Source organism: Phocoena sinus, chromosome 3 (genome assembly GCF_008692025.1).
Source record: "Phocoena sinus isolate mPhoSin1 chromosome 3, mPhoSin1.pri, whole genome shotgun sequence".
NCBI classification, from domain to species: domain Eukaryota; kingdom Metazoa; phylum Chordata; class Mammalia; order Artiodactyla; family Phocoenidae; genus Phocoena; species Phocoena sinus.
Window position 1 is genome coordinate 85725619 of NC_045765.1, and position 27301 is coordinate 85752919.

At 37.8% G+C, this 27301-nt stretch overlaps 1 protein-coding gene across 1 annotated transcript; it reads left to right on the top strand.

Moving 5' to 3' along the window:
* Nucleotides 1–340: 340 nt before the first annotated feature.
* Nucleotides 341–26232, top strand: LOC116750404 (elongation factor 1-alpha 1-like). Its single transcript, XM_032625043.1, has 3 exons — nt 341–354; nt 14988–14997; nt 24651–26232. Exon 3 carries the CDS (start codon nt 24651–24653, stop codon nt 26031–26033), a length of 1383 nt encoding a protein of 460 aa, XP_032480934.1. The 5' UTR covers nt 341–354; nt 14988–14997; the 3' UTR covers nt 26034–26232.
* Nucleotides 26233–27301: the final 1069 nt, after the last annotated feature.

Genomic DNA, 27301 nt, shown 5'->3' on the forward strand with positions numbered 1-27301 from the left:
AGGCGGACTCTCAACCACTGCGCCACCAGGGAAGCCCGATCATATGATTTTTATTCCTCAATTTGTTAATATGGTTTATCACATTGATTGATTTGCATATATTGAAGAATGCTTGCATTCCTGGGATAAATCCCACTTGATCATGGTGTATGAACCTTTTAACGTGTTGCTGGATTCTGTTTGCTAGTATTTCATTGAGAATTTTTGCATCTATGTTCATCAGTGGTATTGGTCTGTAATTTTCTTTTTTTGTGATATCTTTATCTGGTTTTGGAATCAGGGTGATGGTGGCTTTACAGAACGAATTTGGGAGTGTTCCTCCCTTTGAAATTTTTTGAAAGAGTTTGAGAAGGATCAGTCTTAGCTCTTCCCTAAATGTTTAATAGGATTCGCCTGTGAAGCCATCTGGTCCATGACTTTTGTTTGTTGGAAGATTTTTAATCACAGTTTCAATTTCATTACTTGTAATAGGTCCATTTATATTTTCTAATTCTTCCTGGTTCAGCCTTGGAAAATTGTACCTTTCCAAGAATTTGTCCATTTTTCCATGGTTGTCCATTTTATTGGCATAGACTTGTTCATAGTAGTCTCTTATAATCCTTTGTATTTCTGTGGTGTCAGTTGTGATTTCTCCTTTTTCATTTCTAATTTTCGATTTGCACGCTCTCTCTTTTTTTCTTGATGAGTCTGGCAAAAGGTTTATCAGTTTTGTTTATCTTCTCAAAGAACCAACTTCTAGTTTTATAGATCTTTGCTATTGCTTTCTACATTTTTATTTCATTTATATCTGCTCTGATCTTTATGACTTGTTTCCTTCTACTGACTTTGGGTTTTCTTTGTTCTTCTTTCTCTAGTTGCTTTAGGTGTAAGGTTAGATTGTTTATTTGAGATTTTTCTTGTTTCTTGAGGTGAGCTTGAATTGCTATAAACTTCTCTCTTAGGAATGCGTTTGCTGTGTCCCATAGGTTTTGGGTCATTGTGTTTTCATTGCCATTTGTTTCTAGGTATTTTTTAATTTCTTCTTTGATTTCTTCAGTGATCTCTTGGTTATTAAGTAGTGCACTGTTTAGCCTCCATGTATTTGTGTTTTTTACAATTTTTTCCTGTAGTTGATTTCTAATCTCGTAGCTGGTGGTCAGAAAAGATGCTTGATATGATTTCAATTTTCTTAAATTTACCAAGGCTTGATTTGTGACCCAAGATGTGATTTATCTAGGAGAATGTTCTCTGTGCACTTGAGAAGAAAGTATATTCTGCCACTTTCAGGTGGAATGTCCTATAAATATCAATTAAATCTATCTGGTCTATTGTGCCATTTAAAGCTTGTGTTTCCTTATTTATTTTCTGTTTGGATGATCTGTCCATTGGTGTAAGTGGGGTGTTAAGGTCCCCTACTATTATTGTGTTCCTGTCGATTTCCCCTTTTATGGTTGTTAGCATTTGCCTTATGTATTGAGGTGCTCCTATGTTGGGTGCATAAATATATATATATATATATATTTTTTAACATCTTTATTAGAGTATAATTGCTTTAGAATGGTGTGTTAGTTTCTGCTTTATAACAAAGTGAATCAGTTATACATATACATCTGTTCCCACATCTCTTCCCTCTTGCATCTCCCTCCCTCCCACCCTCCCTATCCTACCCCTCTAGGTGGTCACAAAGCACCGAGCTGATCTCCCTGTGCTATGCGGCTGCTTCCCACTAGCTATCTATTTTATGTTTGGTAGTGTATATATGCCCATGCCACTCTCTCACTTTGTCCCAGCTTACCCTTCCCCCTCCCCATATCCTCAAGTCCATTCTCTACTAGGTCTGTGCCTTTATTCCCGTCTTGCCGCTAGGTTCTTCAAGACAATTTATTTTTTCTTAGAGTCCATATACATGTGTTAGCATACGGTATTTATTTTCCTCTTTCTGACCTACTTCACTCTGTATAACAGACTCTAGGTCCATCCACCTCACTACAAATAACTCAATTTCGTTTCTTTTTATGGCTGAGTAATATTCCATTGTATATATGTCCCACATCTTCTTTATCCATTCATCTGTTGATGGATACTTAGGTTGCTTCCATGTCCTGGCTATTGTAAATAGAGCTGCAATGAATATTTTGGTACATGACTCTTTCTGAATTATGGTTTTCTCAGGTATATGCCCAGTAGTGGGATTGTTGGGACGTATGGTAGTTCTATTTTTAGTTTTTTAAGGAACCTCCATACTGTTCTCCATAGTGGCTGTATCAATTTACATTCCCACCAACAGTGCAAGAGGGTTCCCTTTTCTCCACACCCTCTCCAGCATTTATTGTTTGTAGATTTTTTGATGATGGCCATTCTGACCAGTGTGAGATGATATCTCATTGTAGTTTTGATTTGCATTTCTCTAATGATTAATGATGTTGAGCATTATTTTATGTGTTTGTTGGCAATCTGTATATCTTCTTTGGAGAAATGTCTATTTAGATCTTCTGCCCATTTTTGGATTGGGTTGTTTGTTTTTTTGATATTGAGCTGCATGAGCTGCTTGTAAATTTTGGAGATTAATCCTTTGTCAGTTGATTCATTTGCAAATATTTTCTCCCATTCTGAGGGCTGTTCTTTGGTATTGTTTACAGTTTCCTTTGCTGTGCAAAAGCTTTTGTGTTTCATTAGGTCCCATTTGTTTATTTTTGTTTTTATTTCCATTTCTCTAGGAGGTGGGTCAAAAAGGATCTTGCTGTGATTTATGTCACAGAGTGTTCTGTCTATGTTTTCCTCTAAGAGTTTGATAGTGTCTGGCATTACATTTAGGTCTTTACACCATTTTGAGTTTATTTTTGTATATGGTGTTAGGGAATGTTCTAATTTCATCCTTTTACATGTACCTGTCCAGTTTTCCCAGCACCACTTATTGAAGAGGCTGTCTTTTCTCCACTTACAATTGTTATATCTTCTTCTTGGATTGATCCCTTGATCATTATGTAGTGTCCTTCTGTGTCTCCTGTAATAGTTTTTATTTTAAAGTCTAAATATTTATCTGATATGAGTATTGCTACTTCAGCTTTCTTTTGGTTTCCATTTGCATGGAATATCTTTTTCCATCCCCTCACTTTCAGTCTGTATGTGTCCCTAGGTCTGAAGTGGGTCTCTTGTAGACAGCATATATATGGGTCTTGTTTTTGTATCCATTCAGCCAGTCTGTGTCTTTTGGGTGGAGCATTTCATACATTTACATTCAAGGTTATTATCAATATGTATGTTCCTATTACCACTTTCTTAATTGTTTTTGGTGTGTTTATGTGGGTCTTTTTCTTCTCTTGTGTTTCTTGCCTAGAGAAGTTCCTTTAGCATTTGCTGTAATGCAGGTTTGGTGTTGCTGAATTTTCTTAGTTTTTGCTTGTCTGAAAAGCTTTTGATTTCTCCACTGAATCTCAATGAGACCCTTGCTGGTTAGAGTAATCTTGGTTGTAGGTTTTTCTCTTTCATCACTTTAAGTGTATCCTGACAGTCCCTTCTGGCCTGCAGAATTTCTGCTGAAAAATCAGCTGATAACCTTATGGGGACTCCTTTGTATGTTAGCTTTTGTTTTTCCCTTGCTGCTTTTAATATTTTTTCTATGAATTTAATTTTTGTTAGTTTGATTAATATATGTCTTGGTGTGTTTCTCTTAGGGTTTATCCTGTATGGGACTCTCTGCACTTCCTGGACTTGGGGGACTATTTCCTTTCCCATGTTAGGCAAGTTTTCCACTGTAATCTCTTCAAATATTTTCTCAGACCCTTTGTTTTTCTCTTCCTCTTCTGGGACCCCTATGATTTGAATGTTGGTGCATTCAGTGTTGTCCCAGAGGTCTCTGAGATTGTCTTCAATTCTTTTCATTCTTTTTTCTTTATTCGGCTCTGCGGCAGTTATTTCCACCATTCGGTCTTCACGCTCACTTATTTGTTCTTCTGCCTCAGTTATTCTGTTATTGTTTCCTTCTAGTGTATTTTTCATTTCAGCTATTGTGTTGTTCATCTCTGTTTGTTTGTTCTTTAGTTCTTCTAGATCTTTTTTAAACACTTTGTATTTTCTCCGTCCATGCCTCCATTCTATTTTTGAGATTCTGGATCATCTTTACTATCATTACTCTGAATTCTTTTTCAGGTAGGTTGCCTATTTCCCCTTCATTTATTTGGTCTTGTAGGTTTTTACCTTGCTCCTTCATCTGTGACATATTTTGTCGTCTTTATTTATTTATTTAATTATTTAGATGGGTGGGATTGTGTTCCTGTCTTACTGGTTGTTTGGCCTGAGGCTTCCAGCAATGGAGTTTGTAGGCTGTTGTGTAGAGCTGGGTCCTGGGGCCAAGATGAAGACTTCTGGGAGACCTCACTCCAATGAATATTCCCTGGGGTCTAAAGTTTTCTGTTAGTCCAGTGGTTCAGACTCGGAGCTCTGACCTGACCCCTGGTTTGTGAGGCAAGATCCTGTAAGCTGCACAGGGCAGCAAAAGAAAAAAAGAAAAAGAAAAAGAAGAAAGGGAGCAGAACAATAACAAAGAATAAAAAATAAAATTAAAAACTCACAGATATGTTAGAAAGAGTAAAAAAAAAAAATTTAGATGAAACAACAACTGGAAGGTAAAACAGAACTACAATAGTAAAAAAGAGGAGAAAAAGAGAAAAAAAAAAAGAAAAGGTGTTGCCTGTGGGGGGTGGGGCTTAGGCAGGGTGGGGTTTAGGTGGTGGGCAGTGCCTATGTTTAGGACCCACAGGGCTGGAAAAGGCCTTGGGGCGGGGGTTGGCGTTTGGGCTTAGGTTCAGCCCAGCAGGAGGGTCCCAGGCATACCTCTGGCCTTGGAGGGTGGAGTACCAGGTCCAGGACCCCAGCAGGCTCATGGGCCCGAGTGGGTGGGGGAAACACTAGGCATGTTCCCCCCATGATCGTCTGATCCCAGAGGGCCCCTTCCGGTTGGGCTCTCTTCTTCTTCTACCCCTTCCCTCCTATGTCCCTCCTATGCCCACATGGCCAGAGGGAACCCTGAAAGTCAGGGGACCAGATCTGTAAGCCCGACAGGCTTCCTGGAGCCGAGTTCATGGGGAGAACGCCTGTAGCACCTCCCCTGATACCCCAGCCATGGATGATCTCCCGATCTGCCTCTCCTCCTCTTCTCCCCCTCCCTCCTTACTATGTCCCTAGGACCCCCAGAGCCATAGCGGGCCTCGGAGGGCAGAGGACCAGACCCAGGAGCCCAGCAGGCTTCCCAGGGCCAGAATGGGTGGAGGAAATGCCTGCCACACTTCCCCTGATCTTCCAGTCCAGGAGGGTCCCCTCTCACTGTCCACCTCTCCTTATTCCACCCCCCCATGCCCCTAGGACCCATGAGGCCAGAGGGGGCCCCGCAGAATGGAGGACCAGGCCCAGGAACCCAGAAGGATTTCCGGGGCCTGAATGGGCAGGGGAAACACCTTCTGAGCTTCCCCTGATCCTCCAGTCCCGGAGAAGCCCTCCCTCCCACCTCTCCTCTTCTCCCCCCAGCTCCATCCTATGCCTCTAGGACTAATGAGGCCCAGAAGGGGCCTTGGAGGGCCAAGGACCCAGCCCGTTAGCGCTGCAGGCTTCCCGGGCCGATTGGGCAGGGGAGATGCTAGGCATGCTTCCCCCAATCCTCCGAGCCCCCAAGGGTCCCTCTAGGCATGGGAACCCCTCATCTCTCCCAGCCACCCCTCAGGGGTGCCAGTCCTGTCTGGTCTCCACTTCTCCTCCCTCCTCACTGCCCCCTCATCCTACCCAGTCACTCGGGTGTTCCTCCTGTCTCCTTGGGCGTCAAGGTCCCCCACCAGTGTCCAGAAGGCGCCCTAATTTTGGGCAGACGTGAACTCCACATCCTCCCCTGACACCATCTTGACATTCAGTACTCTATAGTTTGTTTGTAAAGTACAGTCTTAACGAGACCTTAGTATCAATGTCATATTCATTTTATAAGCTTGCTTTCTTTTTTAAGCCTGAAGCAGTTTAATAGCATTTCAATAGTCTGGTTGTTGAACATTTGTTGGAATTCTCCTGTGAAGACCTTTGACTCTACTGCTCTCTAGGAGGATTAATCTTTGACCACTTTTCTTTCAATTGTTTTATGGAAATTAACCTTTTCTTCTTTTTTTTTTTTGTGCTATGCGGGCCTCTCACTGTTGTGGCCTCTCCCATTGCAGAGCACAGGCTCTGTACATGCAGGCTCAGCGGCCATGGCTCACGGGCCCAGCCACTCCGCGGCATGTGGGATCCTCCTGGACTGGGGCACGAACCTGTGTCCCCTGCATTGGCAGGTGGGCTCTCAACCACTGCACCACCTGGGAAGCCCGAAATTAACCTTTTCTGATTTTCAACATCAGTTTTGACAAATTATTTTTCTTAGGAAAATATGTTATTCATATTTCAAATTTATTTTTATAGTATCAACACAGTACTTATCAGTCACCCAATTTCTTCTAATTTTTGTGTCTTTTGTGACATTTCGTCATTTGCCTTCCTGTTATATGCTTTCTTCCAATTGATCTTGATTAGCTAGTGGCTTTTATGTTTTATTGTTGATTTTTTTTCTTCAAAGAAGCAGTTTTTGGATTTTGACCATTTTTATCTCATTAAATTCTAATTTTGTTTTTTATTAATTTGTTTTTTGTTTGTTTTTATTAATTCTTTCCTTATGCTTGCGTTCAATTTATTTCTGTACTTCTTACTATTCTAATATTACTTAATACATTCTTTTTAACTGATAAAAGTATATAAGGCTGTGCATTCTTTCTTTTTAGCTGATAAAAGTATATAAGGCTACTTATCTATATTCCATATACTCGAATATGGAGTATTTTCTATTATCTTTGCTTTTTAGAAGTTCTACAATTTTGATTAGCACTTAACTGGAATTAAGAGAGGTTTTTCCATGACCAGATTTATAGATATATACATTTACTTTTTTGTTAATTTCTAATTCATTGCCTTTTTATCACAGAATATTGTTTCTACCACCTGTGGTGGTTAATTTTATGTATCAACTTGGCTGGGCCATGGACTGCACAGATACCTTATCAAACATTGTTCTGGATATTTCTGTGGCAGTGTTTTGGATGAGATTAATATTTAAATGGGTAGATTTTGAGTAAAGAATATTGTCTTCCATAATGTGGGTGGGTCTCACCCAATAATTCAATCAGTTGAAGGCCTGAATAGAACAAAAGGACAGAAAGGTCTCCCCCAAGCAAGGGAGAATTCTCCAGCAGACTGCCCTCAGACTGTCTACAGCAGCGTGACTTAAGCCTTGAATAGAATATTGGCTCTCCTGGTTCTCTAGCCTACTGACCCACCCTGCAGATTTTGGACTTGCCAGCCTCCAAAATCATGTGAGTCAATTCCTTATAATAAATCCTATATTTTATTGCTTCTGTTTCTCTGGAGAATGCTGTTAATACACCACCCAACATTTTAGTCTAAATTTCCCTATTATCATTTTGTTTGCTGAATTTTGTGGTTTTAAGAGGAACTCATGTAGATAATATTTTCTGAATTTTTTCATGTTTAGTTTAATATCTTTGTGACATTTGCAGTTACTATAAAATTTGTAAATGGTTTCTTCATTTTTTTATTATCTTATAAGTTTTCCACTGTCTTCTGGCATTAAGTATTTCTAAATAGAAATCTGAAGCCAGCCTTATTTTTCTCCCTATAAATATCTGGTTATTTTCCCTTCGTTGCTGTATAGTTAAGATCTAGTAATTTTACTAACCTATGTCTGGCTGTTGAGCACCCTACTCAGTTTGCTTTGGCATATAATGTGTCCTTTAAACATGTAAATAACTAGGGCATTGCCACTTATTAGCTGAGACTTGAGATAATTATCTGAATTTCAGTCTCCTCATCTGCATAATAGGGAAAATAATAGGACTTGCCTTAGAGGGTTGTTATGAGATTGAATTAATCTTTAAAGCATGTTTAATACTGTGATTGGTATACAATAAATGATATTGTTTATTTAATAAATTAATAAATAAAAATAAATTTCAAAAAAGTTTTCTTGATTTTATGTATTTAAATGTTATTTCAATTTTCTTCATAGAGAATTTCAATTATGTGTGTATTAGATGCTCTTTGCCTCTTTTCTAAATCAATTATTTTCTCTCTAATCCTTAAACAAAAACAAAAACAATATATTGAGGTATATTTTTTAGTGTAAGTACAGAGTTCTATGAGTTTTGGCAAATGTATACAGTTGTGCAATGACAATTTTAGAACACTTCCATGAACCCCCTAACTTCTGTCCTATTGTTTGCAGTCAATTCCTGCCCTCAGGCAATCTCTGAACTATGTTGCTGTTACCAGCATTTCATCTTTTCTAGAATTTCGTATAAATGAAGTCATATAGTATGTAGGCTTTATATCTGGCTTTTTTCATCTATATTGTGTGTATAATTTTTTTCCCTTGTATTACTGCATGGTATTTCATTACATTTTCTTTATTCTAATCTATGTAAATAGTTAATTTCCATTACTTTTTTGCTTACTTTACTTGTTTCTATTTCATATGTTCCTTATTGGGTTTGCTGAGGTATCTATTTTTGTGCTTCCTCAAATTTCATTTTTCTATATGTGATGTTTCTTTTTTCCTACTTATTCCTTTCTTTTTTTCCTACTTATTCCTTTCTTTTTTTCCTACTTAATCCTTTCTTCCACCTTGAAGAAAGTCCTTGCTGCATTTTTTTCTGTTGTTCCCCTATCTCTGCCCTAAGTTCTGAAATTTGTCCTTTATGAATTTCCTTCCTAGGGTGATGATTTAATTCAGTTCTCTTAATTTTAGTGATATGCTTGGCCATGCTCTCTATCCATTCTGTGGAAACATTTTCTGAAGAGTGTGCATTCATTTACTCATTCAGCCATTCAGTATTTAACGAATATATTGTGAATTTTATTTGCAGGCACTGAGGATGCAGCAGCAAGTAAAACAAAATACAATAAAAATTTGTGAAAATATTTAATATATCAGATTGTGAATTGTGTTATGCAGGAAAATACAACTCAAAGAAGACGAATAAGGAATGTCCATGTGTTGGTCAGTTTTAAATAATGTCACCTGTGACAATCACTTTCAGGAGGTGATAATTGATTAAAACTTGAAGGATCTAAGAGAGTGAGCTATATGGATATTTGGGGAAGAATATGCTTGGGAGAGAAAAGAGCCAAAAAAAACGTCTGAGAGACGACTATACCTGGAGTTTTCTTGGAAAATAAAGAAGGTCAGGGGACAGAGAGGTTTGGAAGTCAGAAGTAATGGGATGTGAGATCATATAGGGTCTTGGAGGCTTTTTAAAGTTTAGCTTTTGCTTGAGTGAGTTGGAGAGAGAGCCCTGGAGTATATGGAGTAGAAGATAAAAGAATCTGAGTTTTTTAAATCTCTTGGTTAATTTTGTGATCTTTACTACATTTTTAAAGTATTTATATATTGATTCTGTGCCACATCCTTTTATAGTATATATCACTGAATAAGTTGGATTTTCCTAAACTAGCTATTTGTAGATTGTTCCTATGGGAGTGGGGTGTGAAAAGATCTTAGGCAGCGTTCCAGACTTCATGACTTAGTCTCTCCTCCTGCTGCCATAGAGACAGACTGCTTCCTACAAATGTGGCTCCTTTGTGTGTCTTTGTGTACTCCCACAACTTCCTGTGTCTTCAATTTCTCTTAACACGCTTGGTTCAGAGGTGATGTTCTCTCCTTCTCAAGAGATATAGCTTTTGCACTTCTGAGTGAGCCTCTCACCTGCTGTTGATGCTGTCAGAGAACTGCCTGGCCATCTCACCTCGATTTCTTCCTTCATGTCTTCTAACCATCTAAACTTCTTTTGGCAGCTTTCACATGTATGATGGAGGCAACTTATTATAGCTGCATCTTTATTCTGAAAATTGAGGTTACAGGCTGGTGTTTCTTTGCCTTGTTGCTTTGGTGTGATTTTCAGGAAGACAGGGGAAACACCCTGACTTAGATAGTGTAATCATTAATTCTATGTATAAACTTGGCTAATCTATGGTGCCCTGTTGTTTGGTTAAATACCATTCTGTCGATATTGCTGTGAAGTTGTTTTCTAGATGTGATTAGCATTTAAATCAGTAGATTTTGAATAAAGCAGATTACCCTCCACAATGTGGGTTGACCTCATCCAATCAGTTGAAAGCCTTAAAAGAAAAGACTGAGGTTCTCTGCCTCCTACACTGTTGGTGGCAATGTGAGCTGGTGCAGCTGCTGTGGAAAACAGTATGGTGGTTCCTCAGAAAACTAAACATAGAATTACTATATGATTTAGCAATCCCAATCCTGGCATATATCCAGACAAAACTCTGATTAAAAAAGATACATGCACCCCTATGTTCATAGCAGCAGTATTTACAATAGCCAAGACATGGAAACAACCTAAATGTCCATCGACAGATGAATGGATAAAGATGCGGTACACATATACAATGGAATAAAAAAGAATGAAATATGCCATTTGCAGCAACATGGATTCAACTAGAGATTATCATACTAAGTGAAGTAAGTCAGAAAGAGAAAGACAAATACCATATAATATCACTTATATGTGGAATCTAAAATATAACACAAATGAACCTATCTGTGAAACAGAAACAGAATCACAGACATAGAGAACAGACTGGTGGTTGCCAAGGGGGAAGGGGTTGGGGGAGGGGTGGAGTGAGAGGATGGGGTTAGTAGATGTAAGCTTTTATACACAGAATGGATAAACAACAAGGTCCTACTGTATAGCACAGAGAACTGTATTTAATATCCTATGATAAACCATTAATGGAAAATAATATTAAAAAATATATATATATGTATAACTGAAACACTTTGTTGTACAGCAGGAATTAACACAACATTGTAAATCAACTATACTTCAATAAAAAAAGAAGACTGAGGTTCTCTGAAGAGGAAGGAATTCTGCATTCAGACTGACTTTAGACTCAAGACAGCAACATCAGCTCCTGCTGGAATGCCTAGCCTGCTGAACTACCCTGAGAATTTCAAACTTGCCAGCCCCTACAATTGTGTGGGCCATTTCCTTAAAATAAACATCACTCTCTATATGTACATACATTATATTCATTCTACTTCTCTGAGGAACCCTAATATAGGTACCCATATTTGTAATGAAAATTCAATAACTAATTTAATGCAAATATAAGGGAAGTTTTGAAGAGAGATTTCATTTAATAATATATTGTACTTATTCAGCATTTATACATTTTAGGGTTTTCAAAGGTATATTTATTATCACATGTGTAATTTCATAGGACAGTTTTTGGGAACAGTAGCTTAACATGGTGGGTAATTCTGTATTTTATTTTCATTCTTACTGTAGTATTTGAAAAGTGGTATTAGAGCAGAGAGGTCAAGGAAATAAAGTTTTACGGGGTTATCATTTGGGAAGACTATGTATTTAGGTACCAATAATTGGTAGATCACAGTGTGAAGATGGAGTTCATGTCATCTTTGAATGGAAGCAGAAGCATTCTAAATCTTTTTCCTACCCAAGAACATACCTATCATTTTGTAAGGCATTCTTTAACTACAATATGCACTTGTAACCAAAAATGTATCAAAGAGATATAAATAATTACATTAAATATGATACACAGTGATGTCATATATTCTAGATCTCGATTTCAATATATCTGTTAGGCATTCTTGTCAGGGTCATTAGAGCAGGCTTAAATTTAAATCTAGGTTCAGAAAATCCCAAGGGTTGTAAGAAAAATATCTAAACCTTAATCATTAAAAATATAATAAGACTATGCATCTTTTAAATTATTGTTTTGTGTGATTTTATGTTCATATTATGAATATAGGCTTTGGCGGTATTCTAAATAAATATATAAAACTATAAACAGTAGCTTTTTAACATAGCTTGAATAACTACAACTTAATATCCAATGTGAAATATAGCACCTAACGTACCATTAACTCTATGGGAACACATTTATTCATAGCATATATGAGAAATGTATGTTTTTCAAAGGATCTGTGCAGACCAGACATTTATCAATTAGCAGAATTACCACACAGGCTTGCTCTTTGAAAGAAAGAACACTTCCTTACATGTGTTCATAAGACACACCGATTTGTGAAGTTTCATATTCTTGAACCTATGCTATGTTTTATAACTATTGATGGACAAATTATTTGCATAAGTGTTAGGTTGCCTTACATTTTCATTGTATTTATTTATAAAATTCACGGTGGCCATAAAGACTGTATATGCTCCCCTAACGTAATGGCTGACTGGTTAAGGCATTTAGACCTGAGGTTTCTGAAGGTGAACATATGTGAGTGTCACAGATTATTAGATATAGGTTTCATACTTGATTGTATGTTATAAAATCTTCAGAACCAAAAGTACTCACCAAATAGATGACATTGTATGGACTATGGCTCACCTACACCAGAAGGGCATCCTAGAAAGAGATGAAATGGAGGAAATAAGGAAATAAGCATAAATTACCCTATCCGTGATTAGATAAATATTCAGATATTAGAGATCTGTAATATGCTGGAACAAGTTTTAAAGGGATATTTGTTTTATATGTGAGATTTGGCCAAAGATTTTCTTTTATTTTGTTCTTAAACCCGTATCAGAGGAATCATGTTTTATTTTTGTCAGATCTGCTCTGGATCTTATTTTAATATGTGTCCCAGGTTGTTCTTATTCCTAGATGTCATGCTCAAAACTCTTCTTGCTTCAGAGAAGATAATGTTGGTTTTTCAAAGGCGTTTATGTTTACGTATGCCAGAGGCTCTTAAACCTAGTAAATCAGAATTTACCAGTAACCATTTTAATAGTGGCAAGATGCCAGTCAAGGAGATTCTCATTTATTAGTGGAGTGGGCATGCAGTTAAAAATGGGCAGAGCTAGGAGTAATGATAACCACTGGCTTATGCTTGTCTGAAAGTTCAGTTCTTAAACTATCAAATGTGTTCATTGCTTCCAATGGCAGGAAAATGATCTGTAGAATATGGGCTGCCTGTTTTATTGCTTAGTACCAGGAATGTCTATGTGACATCATGGTGTCCTCTCTGAGTTTTTCCCAGTTCTGTTCTTCAATTTGGTTCTCTTTTCTTCTGTTTAGCATCATGACACTCCCTTGCTATGCTATTAAACAACACTCTAACTTTCCTCCTATCTCTGCCATCCCTCTAACCCCCAGCAATAGCTCAGCATGTTTACTGCTTAATCACTTCATGCTCAAGAACACGTGGGCTGAACTGAATGAGGCTTGTAATCAAATGACAGAACTCTATTTGATTATCATACACAACAGCAGCCTAATATATGATTTTTCTAATTATCTCCCCTGTGGTGGACATTAGCCCCTGTTTGGTTTTCAATTATATCATCTGTATGTCTTAGTCCCCAAATATTCCTAAGGGATATACTATCAGAATAACCATGGAGAAGTTAGTCAAAATGCCAGGAAAGCAACTCCCTTTGATGACTTCCTTTTCTCTTCATGATAAGTTGGATTATTATTAGGAGAGGGGCTGAAGGAACATAGATGAATCAAATGCATTAGTTTTTCAGTTAAATAATAATTCTCAGAATTTTCCCCAGATAATAACAAGATTAAATGCCATATTAATTTCTTTTATATATTTTTCAGATATACAAGCATCATTCCTTTTCACTGAAAGATTGTTCCAAGTGAGCTTATTTTCTGCAGTCATTAAAACTGTGATTTTGGGGGGGGGAAGTTTATTTTGTTAAGTGACTGTTTTAAGTACATAATTCCTGAGAATCTGAGTCAGACTATATTATAACAATATTATATTTAAAGTAATTGATGTTATTGAAAGTTTTTGAGGAACTCTTCAATTAAATGTTGGTCAATATGTATTCAGCATTTTTATAGACAATGGCATGTATCATTTTTACTATTATTTCAGTTCTTCTGAAAAATTCATAGAAGAGAGATTTCCTGAAAACTGTTAAATTTGGCAAAATATTAAAATTCTTTTCATTTTGTCTGTCCCCAAAGGAGATACTATGGAGTCATTTTGTTTGAGCGTCAAGTTTTATGGATGATCTTAGTCAGAATCATTTTTATATATATATATATATTTTTTTGTGGTACGCGGGCCTCTCACTGTTGTGGCCTCTCCTGTTGTGGAGCACAGGCTCTGGACGCGCAGGCTCAGCGGCCATGGGTCACGGGCCCAGCCACTCTGCGGCATGTGGGATCTTCCCGGACCAGGGCACGAACCCTTGTTCCCTGCATCGGCAGTCGGACTCTCAACCACTGCGCCACCAGGGAAGCCCAGAATCATTTATATTTTGCAGTTTCTTTTCACATGTCATTAAAAGGGAGCTGCTTCCTTGCTTGCATGAATGTTTGATTTCTTTTTCTAGTTAACTAGTGATCCAAATGCAAAATCTAATGCTTAGGGTAATCATGTGAATTTATGACCATCGCTTGAATGCTGGGCTTTCAGAAATGAAATTGAATAGATCATATTTCTCTATAAATGTAGGTTTTACAGCTGAGATAGATCTAATATTGATAATCTCTTTATTTAACTGTTTCAAAATGCCATATGTGACTGAAAGCAACAGAATGGAAATAACTATGTTTACAGCAAATATAACAGGAAATGAAAGCAAGATATGCAGTAAGCTTCTCACTGAAGTGAGCATCATATTAGTGCTATAGTGCAGAGCATTAGGGGCAGCAATCAGCAGGTTGAAGGAAGGGACTGGAGTGCACTCAGAAGTAGGATGAGGAAATTAAAATGGGAAAAATATGATGGCTATTTTCAGATGCTCAGCATCTCCTAGGAGGGATAACTTGAAGACTAAATTAAAACTAACTTAAGGGCTTCCCTGGTGGCGCAGTGGTTGAGAGTCCCCCTGCCAATGTAGGGGACGCGCGTTCGTGCCCAGGTCCGGGAAGATCCCACATGCCGCAGAGCAGCTGGGCCCGTGAGCCATGGCCGCTGAGCCTGCGCGTCCGGAGCCTGTGCTCCGCAACGGCCGCAACGGGAGAGGCCACAACAGTGAGAGGCCCGCGTACCGCAAAAAAAAAAAAAAAAATCAGAGAAAAATACCTGTTGATTTATTTCAACAATTCTGTATGGAATAAAGTACATCTACTAGGTCACATTTTTCCAGTGTCTGCCATTGTCATATCTGTATTATTGCAAAACCATACTCAAGGTACAAGAAAATTTCAATTTAGGAGACTTCCCTTATTCTAAAATGGATTCTGACTTTCACTTCTTCTTTGTCTGCATTCATGCATTTATCTCATGTGGTCTGCTCAAGTGAAATTAGTTAAAGGGAAAGTGCTATGGATGAATTGTTTCCTGAAATTCACATGTTGATGTCCTAACACCTAATGTGACTACATTTAGGAGTTAAGAGTTTTTAAGAAGTAATTAAGGGTAGGGTTCTAATCAGATGGTATTGGTGGCCTTATAAGAGGAGGAAGAGAGAGAGATTTTTCTTTTTCTCTACCATGTGAGAAGACAGTGAAAAGACTGCTGTCTGCAAGTCAACAAGAGAGCCCTTCTCATAAACTAACCATGCTGGCACCCTGATCTTAGACTTTTCAGGCTCCAGACTATAAGAAAATAAAGTTCTGTTGTTTAAACCACCCAATACATGTTATTTTGTTAAGGCAATCTGACCAGACTAAGATAGAAAACATATTCTTTCCAAACACAAATCTATGCTCAGATGACAGGACAATTATCTGTCATTTCATTTAATTTCCTAAAATGGTTGAATGTTTTAGCAGCCATGATGGTGACAGATACACACAGAGGTCTTCTGAAGACAGTATTCAGTCTGCTTTTGCTCACCATCCTGCACAGAGGGATTCTGTGGTTAAAAAGAAACTAGCAAACATAAAAGCCCTGTTTGAAATCTCAAAAATCTAGATGAGAATCAAATTAAGTTATTAAGGAAATATTAGGCCCAAAATATATAGATGCAAGAAATCCTTGAATTTTATCCTACAGAATTTTATCCTCTAGTTATTCAACTGACAACTCAAGTCCTGGAATGTCTGTTTTCATATGTGTGGGATCTAGCAGGGACCCAAATGAATGCATATATTTCTAAGGAAAAAGGCAGGGATTTCTTTGAATTAGAATTTGGAAAAAGGAGATTATTATTTACCAATGTATCCAAATAGATATATAAAGGTTAGTAGATCATCCAGGATAAGTGTAATAAAGACCAGATTTTTAATTTCCAGACTAAATTCTGGAGGTATCATAAAATTCATAATAAAGCCAATTACTATTTTTAAGCAATCCTAGATATCACAGCAAATGGACAGAGAAAAAGTGTACAAACTATATGATAGAAAAACTATATGCTTTTAAATCCTGACATAAAAGAAGAAATTTATTTTAAAATAAAAACAAGCCCTTTTAAGTTTCATCACATTAAGAGTTATTTCCCATGTTTATACACATATTCATTCATCATATATTTTAAGTACCTACTATGTACCAGTCACCTTGCCAGGGTTTAGACATGAAAAGGGTACAAAGATGGCATCCTTCCCTGCCTTTAAGATTTTCTATACACAAAAATGGCTGATAGCTCTGAGATTTGGTAAATTGGAAATTTGGACTCAAGGGAGCCACAGAGATATTGCTATGAAATTCATTCTGTTGTAGTTTTCACAACTGAGTTCTTTAAATATATAGCCTGTTATGAAAATCAGAAAGCAGATACTTCATTTAACTGAAAAAATAATATGTGATAGATTATTTTTGACTCCAATATCAAACTTAGAACGTCTCATGAAGAGAGACGTTTTCCCCCCTAAAAACACCAGTACAGAAACTATAACGTATAAGTCACTAGAGCAGGACTTTTCCAAATCAGCTACACTTCTCTGCCTCTAGAGATGATCTTTTCCTGTTGGATTCATTAATAGGTATAAACATAGAGGGAGGCTAGAAGGAATGGGGAAGCAGGACTCCCGTTCTCCTTTTCACCACTCTCTCTCTTTTGCTTCTCCTGTAGATTGGGGGAAGATTTGTTTATGTGAGCAGCACTGGAGACTAATGCATGGATTTATGTGGTTTATATGTACCATCTACTTAGACTTCAGCCTCCGACTTCTCTCCTATATATCACACAGATTCAGGCAGACCCATTAAACTTGAGTTTTCTAGTTCTTCAGTGTCCATCCAAACTTCTTATCTCATTTCAGGCCCCCACATTCCTCACTTTTGGCTTAGCTCAGTTTAGTTTCCATAATTCTCACAACAGACACAGATAAAATAAGTTACGAGCTGTTCACTGAAGAGCATTATTTTCCTGTGCTCCTTGACACATTTTTGGGGTCTGCTATTACACTGTGTGATGGGGCAATGCTCAGGGAAATTGTTAGCAGCATGATATACAGGTGCAGGATAGGCTCTGGATTGTAGTTCACAAGTTCCTTGATTGACTTGATTATTAGGCTTATCTTTTATAGATTTGGATATTAAAAAACATTTCATCATTGTAAAGTTGAAGAAAAGGGCTTGGGAAATAGATATCCTGGGTTCTGGTCTTCCCTTTGGTATTACCCATATGGTTTGCGAAAAGTCAGATCATCTTTGTGCTTCCTCATCTGTAATTAGTGCTTCTAGACTATACTAATGATAACCTGTACTTTCCTGACTCTTCTCCTTCTTCCCATTTTTCAAGAGCAGTTAGAATGAGCCAACCCTCAAAGTTTAGTTTAAGGTTTATAGCAATTTAGACTCACTCAGCACTATGTGTGGAAGTAGTCAGCTGGTATACCATTGTTCATTTTGCTCTCTAGTTGGTAAGGCATTGCTGTTACACAAATTCTTGAAGAATTTACTAGAAATAACATCTTAGATATCAAATATAAAATAAAATATGTTAGATCTTCAGACATTATGATCTGTCTTATGGTTGACTTTAGTGTAAGTATTGGGTTGTCTTTCTTCATATAAATTATTCAGAACTCTATTTTCATTTTCACTCTTCAACTGTCTCATTCAAGTTGACAGAAATCTGTATGAATGGTCACATTGAAGATCTTTGATGGTATTTGAATCACCTTAATTTCACCTTTTTTTCTGCTTACTTCAGTATAGACATAACTGGATTCTGGGGAGACAATTTGTCCATAATTTCTATAAGCTAGCATTTACTTTATTGTTTTTCTTCCCTTGTATTAGATAATTATGAAGAATAGACCACAGTGGAGAGTTATGGTATCTTTGATATTCAAAATTTTAAACTGAGGTGACAAGAAAATTATTTTGTGTGTATATTTTAATGTTACTGCATAATTAATGCATTCTAGTGAAAAGGGAATATAAAACATGTACATTAGAACCTTCAACTAACTCTCTTATTGTGGTAAAAACCAAGCTTTCAATAATTATTTTCTTTGTAAGAGAGAAATAAAAGAAATCCAAGCATTACTACTATTGAATTATAAAACAACAAACTATCTCTTTCTCTGTGGCTTTCATCCATATCATTTACAGTGCAAATGCAATTTTTGGTTCACAAATGCTTCTATATTGAGAGCTGTGTGGAAAATAGAATGCCTAGTTCCAATTTTCTTGCCAAACAAAGAAAACAAAATCCTTCCCCATCTTCTGTATTATGTGAGTGCCAATAACGCCTCTTTGATGGTAGCTTTGTGTTGTATTGTGTTTTTGCTTTTAATTAAGATATATTGGGTAAAATAGTGCTTCATTGTATTGTACAAAATACTGAAGTATGGGCTAATTACAGCCTTCAATGGGATTCAGTATAGACCTCATGTTACTGTCTCATGCCCATTTTTTAGCGTTTAGCAAAGTGTTCTGATGTTATATCTTCTCCTGGGATTTTCTTTTTAGCTTTTCTTCATCCAAATGAAAAGCAATGACCCCTACCTAAAATGTTAATTAAATGACTACCTCATTTGTTATAAAGTTTTTATTTAAAAATATCCTTACATTTTGGATGCCAAAACTCAATTTTGCCCCATATGGCCCTTTTCACAACACTTGTTTTTAGAGGGCATAATTTTGACAGAAGGCAGAATTCAAAGTTAGCAGAAAGCAGGTTGGGAGCCAGACAAATATGGAAGAAATGTCACCCTCATCTTTATTTAAACCTGATTAACCCTTTTAATTTAGTCATTAAGCTTTATTGAAAATGAACCAAATACAGTTATTAGTTGTGGAAAGAGAACAGAATCAATTTAGACATTAAATTAAAGGGCAAAATCTCTAGAACTTCTAGGTAAAGATAAAATGGTAGGTTTCTCACTGCAAACTGATTACAAGGGAAAGATAATATTATCCATATTGAAATTGCAATTTACCGAGATGCCAATCTATTTCAGAATTTGCAACATTGTGATAAAACTCAAATAATACCTGGTATATATCTTTTTAGGGAACAGATTAAATAAATACTTACTAGTTGACTTGAAAAATGACTACAGGTAATATCCCATTGAGGTTTCCTTGATTCCTGAGTACGGGGTATGACTGGGTGGGAAATGGGGGCTTCAAAAGGACAATTTTATCTCCTTTTTTATTGCCTTAGTGAAATATCTTCATCTACAAATATGAGGTAAACAGTATGTTTCAGGAAAAAAGTCCATTGAAACAAAAGCAGAATTTAAATGCAATGATATCAATAACTATGAAAGGTTCTGATTTATGTTATTTCTCTGACCCTTTAGTTTCTAGATGCCTGCAATTTCTTTTGTCATGAATTTTCTGCACACATTATTAGTGTTCATACACGTATCTAATCTTTTGTTGAACTACACTGGATTAAAATGGTAATTGTAATTATTGTAATTGTCATTTTCATTCTGCATGCTAAATACAGTGGGGTGTATTAAATTACTGCCTGAAAATGTATAATGTTTAATAATGTATTTTGATAGTTGGTTTTGACAACGGCAATAATAGTGGTATGCAATTATATATGTTATGGAGTGCTTACTATGTGTGCTTATATGGTATATCTCCTTAAATTCTTACAACTATCATATGGTATCATATGCATACAAGTGACTTGTTATTCTATTCCCTGATGATGGTACTATGCATCTTTCATACAATTTCACATTTAATATTTATATCATCTCCCCCTCCACTAGGAAGTAGGGATTTTAAAAATGAGGAAACTGAAGCTTTGAAACTAGTATATGGTGGTTTTCAAACCCATGCAGCTTGATTCCAGAGCCTGTGGTCTCAGCCAGTAAATAATGCTGCCTTTCTTTATGGATAATGCTTTACTTAAGAGGGTGAGACTGGTCTCATAGCTCTCTTCCTGTAGATTTCTGCAAAGTCAGCAGTGCTCCATGAAAATGCTCATATATCATTTGGCCACTCAACATGGAAGCACAATACTGCATCAGAACTTCATGTATATAAGAGGTATTTACGTCACGGTCCTTTCATAGGTTCAGTTTTAAAAGCTAAGTTAGATCAAACCCTAGGATAGCTCCTCTCTTTACTCAAGTTAAAGATTATGTCTTTAATGTGGGCTTCAGGTCCTGTGTAATCTGGCTTCCTATTCTCTCCCTGACCTCATCTCCTAATACTCTTTCTTTTGGACACTGTGCTATAGCTATTTTGCCATGTTTTTTTTCCTTCAGTTTACCAAGGATGCTCTTCAACTTCAAATATACCCTTTGTCTGGAAGGCCCTCACCCAAGATATCTACATGATTAGCTCCTACACAGCTTCCATGTCTTTCCCCAATCTCAAAATCTTGATGACCTACTTTGCACCCTATTTGTAGTGCAGATTTCTGGATGCTCACTCTAGCAGTTCTGATCTCTTTACCCTGATGTAATTTTCTTTTCTCCTTCAAACCTACTATGTAATTTACTTATTTGTTGTCTCTCTTCCTTGTTCAACATCAGGATTCTTTGCTGTTCTCTGATATACCCCAAATTCCTTAAAATAGTGCCCCTCAAATGGTAGTCAGTCGATAATATTTGTTGAGTGGAAGAATGGAGAGAGCAGCAACATTTTTAAGGAAGGTAGAGCTCAATTAAGTCACAATATATATTTTTGAATATGAATCTATAGGAATTCACGATTTATGGGATAATCAGACATTTCTATATAATAAAGGTAGAAGCTGAAGGCTGGGCAGGATTTTTGGATAGGCAAAGGATGTTAGACAATTTGCGCTGCTATAACAGAATACCATAGACCAGGTGGCTTAAACAACATTTATTTCTCACAGTTCTGGAGGCTGGAAGTCCGAGATCAGGGGGCCAGCATGGTCAAATTCTTGGTAAGTGCCCTCTTTCTGATTTATAGGCTGCCCTTTTCTCATTCCACATGGTGAAGAGACAGAAAGGGCTGACTCTTTTCCTCTCTTAACCCCATCATGAGGCCTCTACACTCATGACCTAATTACCTCCTAAAGGCTCAAACACCGTAACACTAGGGCTTCAACATATTGAATTTGGGGAGACACAAACATTCATTTCATAGCAAAAAGAGAGAACAAGTTGAGAAAATGCACAGAGACAGGAAGAAAACAGAAGACAACTAGGTCCAGTTAGAAATTCTGCTGAGCAACAGGCTATGAGCCAGCTTTAGGGAGACACCCATTTCTCTGGAGTTCATTTATTTAATAAATATTTACTGAGCCCTTACTTTGTGTCAGACACTTCTCTAGGTGCTCAGAGTTCAGCAGTGAACAAAACAGACAAAATCTCTGCTCTCACAGAGCTAACAGCGAGCTGAGGAGAACAGAGATGCCATGAAAACAAGTAGTTGAATTCTACCAGGGCATTATGCAATGTCAGTTATGTTCAAACAGGAATATGTATGTATGAGGTTTGTGTCTCACTGGAAATCTATTTGTCCCCTTTGTGCCATATGACTTAGAATTTATTTATTTAGCGGTACGCGGGCCTCTCAATGCTGTGGCCTCTCCCATTGTGGAGCACAGGCTCCGGACACTTAGGCTCAGCGGCCATGGGTCACGGGCCCAGCCGCTCCACGGCATGTGGGATCTTCCCGGACCGGGGCACGAACCCGCGTCCCCTGCATCGGCAGGCGGACTCTCAACTACTGTGCCACAAGGGAAGCCCAGACTTAAAATTTAGATCCTTATCTACTGGGAGGACTCACTCCTAGTCTGTAGGTGGTCTCTGATAGCTCATCCTTTGGTGTTACCCTTGGCTATTATTTATATTTATCATGCAATGTGGCCACTGTTTACAATTGCTTGACATTTATGGAATCACTTAGATACAATTTTTTCATTTCTTTAGAAATAAGACATACTATATTTTTGACACTTGAAATTGTAGAGAAAAGGGTTATGTGGATCTAAAAATATTATATTCTTCTCTATGGCACCACCTTAACCTGCATTTGGCTGGGGCTAGTTGACTGGTTTTCTAGTTATGGCTAGCCCCTGTTGCCCTGTATTAGAGTTTGGAGGATGGAAAAATAGCACCCCAGGGAGAACACCCTCATACCTCAGAGGTCTGCCAGACTACTTTGTAACTCAGAGAGCCCTCAGGAGGCTCTCAGACAAAATATTCAAATCAAGCATTAATAAAGAAACAAGTTTCCCCCTGCCTGAATCACAAAAGGGCATATTGTGATTGCTGTATTTTGCATTTTTTTGAGGAGGGGAGGTACTATAATAAAATAGCACAATTGGGTAACAACCATCATGTTTCAGTGGAAGCATGAGTCAGACACATCCTAGGATCAGTTTTATCTTGTTATTTACTAGATAGTGTTGTTGGCCAAGATAGACCAAGAAGACTTTACCAGATCTTTTTACCTCAAGTATATCAATATCCATATGAATAAAATGCATTTTAGTTGGGAGAGAGGTTGTTTGTTCCCTCATCTATATCTGTAGTCTAAATAGTCTCTATGTTTTTCCTAACAGAGTGAAAATCACACTGAGGCCAAAGAGTTAATTACAGATGTGCATCTTTCATTATAATTTCTTTTGTTAAGATGTTTTTCATTATCCAAATAATCATCTTCATTTTCTAAAACTATACTCTTTGAAAAACATTTTTAAACAAATATGTTGTGCAGTAATTGAAATAATGGAGACCACACTTACTCTTTGATGTACCAGAAGGCTGTCCAAATTGAATATTGTCAGTATATAAATATTGTCACCAGAAAAGCTAAAGATATTTTATATCATTCACTGTTGGATTTGTTAAACTGTAGATTTTTTCTTTTGATGTTTACAATACAGTTTAATCACCTTCACCTGAAAAATGCTACGATCATCTTCTTAAAACACATAGTAAATACAAACAGGTTGTGACAATAAAAGCAAAACAAACAATAAAACAACAAAAAGAATGGAAAAACAATTTGCTATCACAGTAAACTCTCTTATGTCCTTCTTTTAAGAGAGAGTTACATCACAAGGAGAAAAATTACTGGAGACAAAGAAATAGTAGAAAGGAATAAGAATGGAGAAAGGCACACCATCACTTAAATTACTAACACTTGCATAACTGCCAAAGAGAATGTCTGCAAATAAACACTTTTTGGGTGTAAGACAAGAATGCTTTTCTGTATAGAATGAAATTTAAATTGGAGGAAAACATTTTGTTGAATTAGAATTTAGTTAATGCATTTTTATCACCAGAAATCAGGGTGTAATCTCAGGGGCATGGTTCATGAACGTTAAAGACATTAGTTGGATCCCTTACTATTTTTAGGTTCAATTTTTGTGATTGCCAGTACATTATATCCTTAATTCAGGTTTTTCTCCTTTTTAATCCTTGACAACATTCCTCTACATATGGCAAAATGATTTTTGTCTAAATTAGAAGAATAAAGGGAAAGAAGAGAACTCAATAGGCCCCATACACCTACACTAGCTCTATTTACCTAAACCTGCCTGACCCTCTCCTTCCAACTGCAATCCAGATACATCAGGTCAGGGTGGGATGATACCAAAAGTGGTTCTTGTAATAGGTAAACAAATCACAAATAAACTTGCTTCTTCCCCATTTTTATCCACTCTGATTGTATATATATATATATAAAACAATATCTAGAGTGTTTTCTTAACCCAGTACTTTATGAAAAGATCAAAGGCTGTATTGAGAACAACCCAAATTCACACTGTGCAAGGAGACCTACACGAATTTGATAATCTCTCTACATGTATAATTATATATATATAAAAATATCTATGCATGTGTGCACACACACATGCACGCATATCTATGTATCCTGAAGAAAGAAATTGGTGGCAGATTCTAAATGTAGCAAACACTGCCCTGCATTGGAGGGTATGATATGGGTTATCCTAGGGTAATCTTGGTTTTACTCCTGGCTGCATAGCTTTCTAAGCCTGATTTTCCTGCCTTTTAAGGAATTTATGAGTTACTTACAATCATTGTAAACCATCCCCCTTTGCTTAAACCTAGCTACAGTGACTTTACAAGTTCATACTAATGACAAACGCTTTGTATATACAATATATTATTATTATATTTATAATCTGAATAATCAGAAAGTTTACTTCATTTAAAATGTGTCCATTTAAACACTGAAAAAAACTTTTCGCTTTTTCGCAACGGGTTTGCTGCCAGGACACAGGTGTTGTGAAAAACACTGCTAAACCTAAGCAAAAATGGGAAAGGAGAAGACCCACATCAACATCGTTGTCATCGGACACGTAGATTCGGGGAAGTCCACCACTACTGGCCATCTGATCTACAAATGTGGTGGGATCGACAAGAGAACCATTGAAAAGTTCGAGAAGGAGGCTGCCGAGATGGGGAAGGGCTCCTTCAAGTATGCCTGGGTCTTGGACAAACTGAAAGCTGAATGTGAGCGTGGTATCACCACTGATATCTCCCTATGGAAATTCGAGACCAGCAAGTACTATGTGACCATCATTGATGCCCCAGGACACAGAGAATTCATCAAAAACATGATTACAGGCACATCCCAGGCTGACTGTGCTGTCCTGATTGTTGCTGCTGGTGTTGGTGAATTTGAATCAGGTATTTCCAAGAATGGGCAGACCTGTGAGCATGGCCTTCTGGCCTACACTCTGGGTGTGAAACAGCTAATTGTTGGAGTTAACAAAATGGATTCCACCGAGCCACCCTACAGCCAGAAGAGATACGAGGAAATTGTAAAGGAAGTCAGCACCTACATTAAGAAAATTGGCTACAACCCCGACACAGTAGCATTTGTGCCAATTTCTGGCTGGAATGGTGACAACATGCTAGAGCCAAGTGCTAACATGCCGTGGTTCAAGGGATGGAGAGTCACCTGTAAAGGTGGCAATGCCAGTGGAACCACACTGCTTGAAGCTCTGCATTGCATCCTGCCACCAACTTGCCCAACTGACAAGCTCTTGTGTTTGCCCCTCCAGGACGTCTACAAAATTGGTGGTATTGGCACTGTCCCTGTGGGTCTAGTGGAGACTGGTGTTCTCAAACCTGGCATGGTGGTCACCTTTGCTTCAGTCAATGTGACAACTGAAGTGAAGTCTTTTGAAATGCACCATGAGGCTTTGAGTGAAGCCCTTCCTGGGGACAATGTGGGCTTCAATGTCAAGAACATGTCTGTCAAAGATGTTTGTCGTGGCAATGTGGCTGGTGACAGCAAAAATGACCCACCAATGGAAGCAGCTGGCTTCACAGCTCAGGTGATTATCTTGAACCATCCAGGCCAAATCAGTGCTGGCTATGCACCTGTGCTGGATTGTCACACAGCTCACTTTGCCTGCAAGTTTGCTGAGCTGAAGGAGAAGATTGATCATCGTTCTGGGAAAATGCTGGAAGATAGCCCCAAATTCTTAAAATCTGCTGATGCTGCCATCGTTGATATGGTTCCTGGTAAACCCATGTGTGTTGAGAGCTTCTCTGACTATCCTCCTCTAGGCCATTTTGCTGTTCGTGACATGAGACAGACGGTTGCTGTGGGTGTCATCAAAGCAGTGGACAAGAAGGCAGCTGGAGCTGGCAAGGTCCAAGTCTGCCCAGAAAGCTCAGAAGGCTAAATGAATATTATCCCCAATACCTGCCACCCCAGTCTTAATCAGTGGTGGAAGAATGGTCTCAGAACTGTTTGTCTCAATTGGCCATTTAAGTTTAATAGCAAAAGACTGGTTAATGATAACAATGCATCGTAAAACCTTCAGAAGGAAAGGAGAATGTGTTGTGGACCATTTGTTTTGTGTGTGGCAGTTTTAAGTTTTTAAAATCAGTACTTTTTTTTTTTTTTCTTTTTTTGCGGTACGCGGGCCTCTCACTGTTGTGGCCTCTCCCGTTGCGGAGCACAGGCTCTGGACGCGCAGGCCCAGCGGCCATGGCTCACGGGCCCAGCCGCTCCGCGGCAGGTGGGATCTTCCCGGACCGGGGTACGAACCCGTGTCCCCTGCTTCGGCAGGTGGACTCTCAACCACTGCGCCACCAGGGAAGCCCTAAAATCAGTACTTTTTAATGGAAACAACTTGACCAAAAATCTGTCACAGAATTTGAGACCCATTAAAAAAGTTTAATGAGAGGGGCTTCCCTGGTGGCGCAGCGGTTGAGAGTCTGCCTGCCGATGCAGGGGACACGGGTTCGTGCCCCGGTCCGGGAGGATCCCACGTGCCGCGGAGCGGCTGGGCCCGTGAGCCATGGCCGCTGAGCTTGCGCGTCTGGAGCCTGTGCTCCTCAACGGGAGAGGCCACAACAGTGAGACGCCTGCGTACCGCAAAAAAAAAAAAAAAAAATCCTTTAGAGCTAAAGCTAGATACAGCCACTAAAGAACATAGCCTAAATTATTGTCAGAAAGTTAATGCCTTTTTAAAATCTGTTTATTTTCTATTTGTAGAATTATTAACATGGAATAGGACAAAAGTTTGCTTCTATTTGAAGAAAAATAGAATGATAGTTGAATATTCTGTAGTCATTGATTTTTTGCCCAACTAGTACCTAATACATAATAACCTCTAATTAGATGCTTTGTAAGTAGATACACTAACTTTATTTTCTAAAATTATCTCTCTCACTCTTCTAAAGAATCATAGCCCTCTTATTATAATAGAATTTAGAGTGATAGAAAGATTACCCATATATAGTTGACATTAGGACTCTCTAGGTTTGTCAAGTAACAATTTCTTGTAGAATGTTCTGCAAGTAGTATATCTCGATATAAAACTGTATTACATTTCATTTCATCAACAGCATCCTTACCTACAAAATAATTACTATACAACTATCTATACAAAGTACAGTACTAAATGTCAGGACTCAACAGACAAGCTCTCCAAGGTCCTCATCC